Raw genomic sequence first — 6,000 nt, forward strand, 5'->3', positions numbered from 1 at the left:
GGAAAAAAATGTTGTAAAAACAGTTTTGAAATGTCTTTTATTTTTTTTTTCTATTTTGAAGGGAAAATAAGTGGGTTTGGTTTTCCAGTCCTAGACAAATATTTCTGCTTTGGTTTACTCAAAATATTTTCTCTCCTGTGTTTTCAAGTTCATTGGCCAAATACAAGTAACAGGTTCTTTCATCCTTTTCCGTGGAAACAAAGAGAGTGTCTGTTCTGTCTGTCTGTCATTTTAACTAAGGAATTTCCTTTGCATTTATTCAAGCTGATTGTTGTCTTTCTTCTGTCTGAAGGGTTACTGTATTCTTTATCATGAAAAATTCACTGTACTACAGAATAATATTTATGTCTCTACAAATACATTATGTAAAACATCATCTAGAGAAATCATTCTCAAGAAACCAAAAGCTTTTGTCTATAAAGAGAGAGCATTCGTTTGGTGCAATCAAGGAGACATAAATAAGGGTTGCAAAGTGTCATCTCTATGGTGACAGCATTAAGGCCCTTGTTCAGCATGCAATGTGCTTTCACTTTCAGAAATTTGGGGGTGTTAACACTGGCAGAAGCACTGAGAGTTAAGAATTACCACTTCGTACAATATGTTTGAAAGCATTATTCTAATAAGTCTGGGCGTCTTAAACACACTCAGTTAGAATATCTCAAGAGTGAGTCTATGGTGTAAAGGAGAGTAAATATAAGCACTGTATTTTAGCTTAAAATTCGTTAAAGATCATATGATAAATAATGAGCGAAAAGCTTTATTTTTCTAATAAATTGTTCTAAAAGCTATATATTTTAACTTCACTAAGCCGCTTAAATTGTTTTTATTTTAATCTGTGTTGAGAGCAATATCTGCAGATCAGAAATGAGAGTGGTGAAATTATGTGTTGATGCTTAGATACTTAAGAGAGAGACTTGGAATCCATGCCTGCTATTGATTTTACATGAAGAAAGTGGTTCAGATCCATTTTAGTACTAGAAAAAGCCCACTTCTTAGAAATACAAAGCAGACCATAAAATCTATAGACTATAAAAAAGAAACCCTATTGAATAGTGAGAGTTCATTCTATATTGGAGAGTTCATTTATGAATAGATAGCCAATAGTAGAAAAAAACCCTGTTGTATTATGCTAAATTTAATGGCCCTTTGCTACACAGGGGACCAGAGGGCAAGGCAGGAGGACCTCTGGTCACCTATGCAGAGCTCAGCTTTTGCTGGCCTTTCTCATGGCGGAGCTGCAGAATGTGTCAGGCTGTGATAGCACATTTCACGCAGCAGCTTCTTCTGTAATTGAGAGAGACCCAACATCCCCTTTCTCTACTACTAATATCCGGACTGTGTGTTGGCACACGGCAGTGCCCCTGGGATGTACCTACTCACATCGGACAAGTCTTTCCTAAATGACTACTGCTTCCTAAGAACACACAGCTCTGTGCAACTGTACCAAAGCCCCCCTAAGTACTGTGCATTGGTGCTTTTTTGTTAAGAAGGAAGAGAATTCTGGTGCACGTTGTTAAATTCAGAAAAGCAATATCACAAACCTAATGTGTAGATATAACACACACACCCCCCTATACATGGAGGTTATGCATGTGTGTAATATATATGCACACCCTTATTTGTGTTTCCACAAGTTTGGACTCACACCAAATTTGTTTCAGCAGGAAATGTTTTTTGAGTAACGGCAGGAGATGTTAGTCAGTACACTTCTTTCCAGGACCATAGGTCTATTCATACTTTGCAGACAAATGATCAATGAAGGTTCAGAGTTTGACCTTGAAAGGTGGTGTCCAGCAGAAATGCAAAAAGGGATCAGATGAGGCTTGCAGAGAGTCTGAATGCTGCTGACTTTTATCTCCCTGCATCACGTTAAGTCACAAAGGATCAGCCCCCAGAAACTAGAGATGTATCAGTTTTGTACCAGATATCAGTTCCTTTCAGATAGGTCTGATACATTCAGGCTTCTTATTTTCAACGGCTGGTTAACTCAGACAAGTAGCTCCATCCACTTACTACACTTCCCCCTGCAGCTATTTTCATACTGTGCTACTGAATATATTCTTTTGCTTGTGAATAACTGTGAGTAGGGGAAAACAAACTGGGAGAGTTCCTTCTCTTCCTCTTCTCTGCATCCAGGTGGGTGGATCAAATAGGAAAATCTATTCCTCTGTCTTGCTTTTCTCCCCCACTGGGGAGGGGGGGGATAGTCTGTTGTGTGTTTGGGAAGAGAACACCAGATCCCCATGAGGACCAAAAAGGGCAGCTATTCAGAGCTGATAACCCCACGGCTGGTCTTTTCTACTTGAGGAGACTCCTAGTCAGCTACAGATTCAAGGTAGCCCTACAACTTTTCTTCAGAGGTCCTCAAGAAGCACAAAAGACACCTTAAGCTCAGAAGCTGGTTTCATATGAGCAGATATTAAGTCAAGGCAAATATTATAACTGCAGAAAATTCAGACTGATACCAGACTCTGAAAGGTCTGTACACACACCTAACCCTGCTCACTCTGTCCATGGGGCATGGGTCCTTTCTTCCAAATTCACTCCTGCTCTAATATCCTTTTACCGGCTTCCTGGGTTACAGCAAATGCTACACTCTGTCCTTTGGCTCCCCAGAATTATTTTTCTTTCCTTCACTTCGGGAGCCTGTGCATCTGCTATTCCCAGCAGTTTTCTAATCCCAATTATACCACAGCTTTCCAGTTCCCAAGATTTCACATTTCTACTTGCTTTTTCTAGCTGTCTCGCTCTGTCCTTGGGAAGTTTCCTCCCCGCCAAGCAGGCTCATTTGCTCCCAGGAGGGACCAATTTCCCTTCCCCTCACTTTGTCCACTTAATGAGTTATGTCTATTTTCAACATGGTGTATAACAGACAAAACCCATGAATAACTTACATACTTTCTCTATTTTCAGTGTTTTAAGAAGGGTATACTTGGAGGAATACACAGTGTCCAATGTAGACACACTGCAGCACATTGTAAGAGCACCTTAACTATTGAAGAAGCTTGTTTTAGGAAAGAAATATTGTAGTATTTTTTCATACAGCCCTAAAAAAATCAAAACCCTAGCCTATTTTGGGCTTTTAAAACTACTATGCAATATACATAGCAATGTTAAATATACCCATATCATTATGTGTGAATTTGCATGTGTATATGTAAGAAAAATGTGATGTATATCATATCTACATATATAAATATAAATTGTTTCAGGAATCAAGCTGTAGGAGTCTTTATTATAACTTAATGCAAATATGAATTCTGCTGCAACTAGATGTGTAAGTAAGACGTTCAAAATGAGGACCTAGAACGAATAGAAAGAGGAACAAATTCAGGTGTCTGAAGCTTGTTATCTACTTCTGCACCCCATGCCCTGCATGAGACTGAGTAACATGCAGGTTTGCACTGTTATCGGGGATAAGCATCTGCGAGCACACAAACCCGGTGGGATTCGGGTCATACAGAGGTTGCAAACCTGATGCTTTGGGTCTCCACAGCATTTGGGAATCGGCCGGGTGGGATGACTTGGTGGCTCGTGTTGCATTAGACCTCGCTCCCTCAAACAGCTCCTCCCACGTCTCTGTCTACTCTAGTCATGTAGGAAAACCCAGCCCACAGCCACTCAGCCCTTAAAAGCAGCTGTTGTATTATGTTAAGTAGGATGCTTTAGTCAGGTTATTTTTTAGGCAGCTTCATCCACCTGGGAGCCTGACTTTGGGCAAACTGGTACAAAAATATATCTTGAATCTTCTGTAAGCCTAGGCTGATGTTTTGCTCAGCACAGTTTTTAATCTATTAGCTGTAGTCTCTCTTGTTCTTTCCTTAGCCCGTGATTAATCTCGGCCCTAATGATAATTCAGAATGAAACTGCAAAGCAGAGCACAACTTTCTTCAGCCTTCTGCAACTCAGGTAATTTCATATACGAAGTCTTCCTCATCTGAATCTGTGCTCCACTCCCACTCTGGAGATGTTTCCCGGCGAAATGCCTGAGCTCCTTCACACCCCACGCAATTTCACTGGGGTAGTGAGGTCAGTGAGGTGATACGTGTGAAGGATGGGGGGGGTTGGGCACCACAAGTAGTTAGCATTGCTGGTACCCTTTATTGCTGGAGATGTCTCTCCTGTGTAGGGAGTATGTTCAGGCTTCCTTGTTCTGTAATCACATATAGCATCTGGGCCTTATAGACAGAAAAGGCAGAGAAACTCATTATTTAAATTATTTTTGCTACTAACCTATTTCAGTACGCTTTATTTCCTTTTATCTTACTTATAAGGCAACAAATTTATATAGCTGTTCCACTTTGCAAGAACATTATACTTGTTATACCTTTTGTTAGAGAGTGTCTTCTGGAGTGGGGGTCATGTATGGCTTTTTTTACAGAAACATTCCTTTTTCCTGCTCTGAAAATCTGGCTATTGAAAAAGCAGCATGACATGAAACAAAATTAGCCTCCTTCTTCTGGTAAAAAGCAACTTTTTGTTATTTTTGATTGGGTGCCTACCTGTTAAAATGGTGTTTTCATTTTTATTTATATAAACATGTTCAGGAAATGAATGTGTATTAGCCACAGATATGAACTTAAAGTGGCTTTGGTTTACTGAATTAAGTCAATATAGGTATTCTAATCCAGAATTAAAGTGGCTTTAATTAATTTTAATTTATTTCAATGTCAAGTTGAAATATCATGTAATGCCAAGTCCCTTTAAATAACAAAGCCCAGTGATTTTCAGAGACTTTTCGGGTCACTCAGAGATGTGTCTACCAGAATTTTAGTGCAGAATTATGAAAGGGTCTGAATTTATGGAATGAGATGCTGTTCCAGCTGATCAGGTGCAAATCTAGAAGGCACAGTACAAGAAGAGCGAAGCAAAGCCATACTCCCCGTTGCTGGTCCACTGAGCCTTCAGGTAGGACATCTGGCTGGAAAGCCTTACAGCTCCCACCCAGCCGGAGTACCTGAGTTTTCTTTGGTTACAATGCAAGGTGCTGGAGGATGGAGACTAAGGCAGAGAGCTAACCTCAGCATTCACTCACGCTGAGGCTCACCAGTAGCCTCCACACCACTGTTTCGCAGCCGGTAAAACACAGGCAATGGTGCTCTCTGCAAGGAGCCCTGTGCTGTTATGGTCTGTATGGACTATGAATATAAACAAGTATATCAAGTCTTTAGAAAACTGCTTTAGCAACACAGATACAGCTAGAAATTTAACCTGAGGTCTTGTAATTGCAAGCTGTGTCTCTCACCCGTGCAGACAGGGCAAGAGTGTTACAGGAACTCATAAATTACCAAAGTCTCAGTAGCATCAATTTACAGTCTGAGATTAGTATTGATATTTTTACTGCCAAATGTGAGGGTCGTTAGAGCTTGACAGCATATGAAGGCAGATTCTGCCTTAATGGTTATTACAAAGCACTTGGATAATAGCTTCAAAAAAGATACCCCAAATTTAGTATGACTGAGTTTCTAAGATCACTGTTGCCTGAGAGGGACAGTCTTGTTACCATTTCCATTGTCACCTCTATAACAGGGACTTTATAATGATTCAGCCATCAAATATCATTTAGCTAGACAAACCCCACACAGGTGTCCAGCTGAGGAGGGTATATCTATCATCCATGTTTGTGAAAAAAATGTAAAGCTCTAGAAGTATTTCATCATTATAGCAGAAGACAGGTCTGTCTTTGGGCATCAACCAGAGTTCCTTCTGCACCAGGCTCAGCCCTAAAGCTTTGTCACACAGGGAGATTATAAAGCGTAGTGTGGGTTCAGGCCTCTGGAAAAGCCACAAGCCATGTTTTTAGTTAAAAGGAGAAACCATTAGAAGCATGCTGACAAAGTCTCCTACTGGAGCAGCAGCTGATGATGCCAGACGACTTCATTGCTGGTATAGATTTAAATCAATTTCCTGCTGGTCTACTGATATTTATGCTATTGCTTTAGCTAATAGAGCTGTATTGATCCAGGCTGAGGATGAAAAGAAAAATCATCTTCCAAACCA

At 40.2% G+C, this 6,000-nt stretch overlaps 1 protein-coding gene across 1 annotated transcript in view; it reads right to left on the bottom strand.

The window, feature by feature from the left end:
- The window catches only part of SPMIP2 (sperm microtubule inner protein 2), a 28,598-nt gene extending 23,086 nt beyond the window's left edge, over positions 1-5,512 (bottom strand). The window contains 5 exon segments of the mRNA XM_069789839.1: positions 1,850-1,855; positions 3,950-4,027; positions 4,030-4,178; positions 5,036-5,138; positions 5,504-5,512. Coding sequence (XP_069645940.1) covers positions 1,850-1,855; positions 3,950-4,027; positions 4,030-4,178; positions 5,036-5,138; positions 5,504-5,512 — 345 coding nt within the window.
- Between the last annotated feature and the right edge of the window lie 488 nt (positions 5,513-6,000).

This window comes from Haliaeetus albicilla, chromosome 1 (assembly GCF_947461875.1).
Source record: "Haliaeetus albicilla chromosome 1, bHalAlb1.1, whole genome shotgun sequence".
NCBI classification, from domain to species: Eukaryota; Metazoa; Chordata; class Aves; order Accipitriformes; family Accipitridae; genus Haliaeetus; species Haliaeetus albicilla.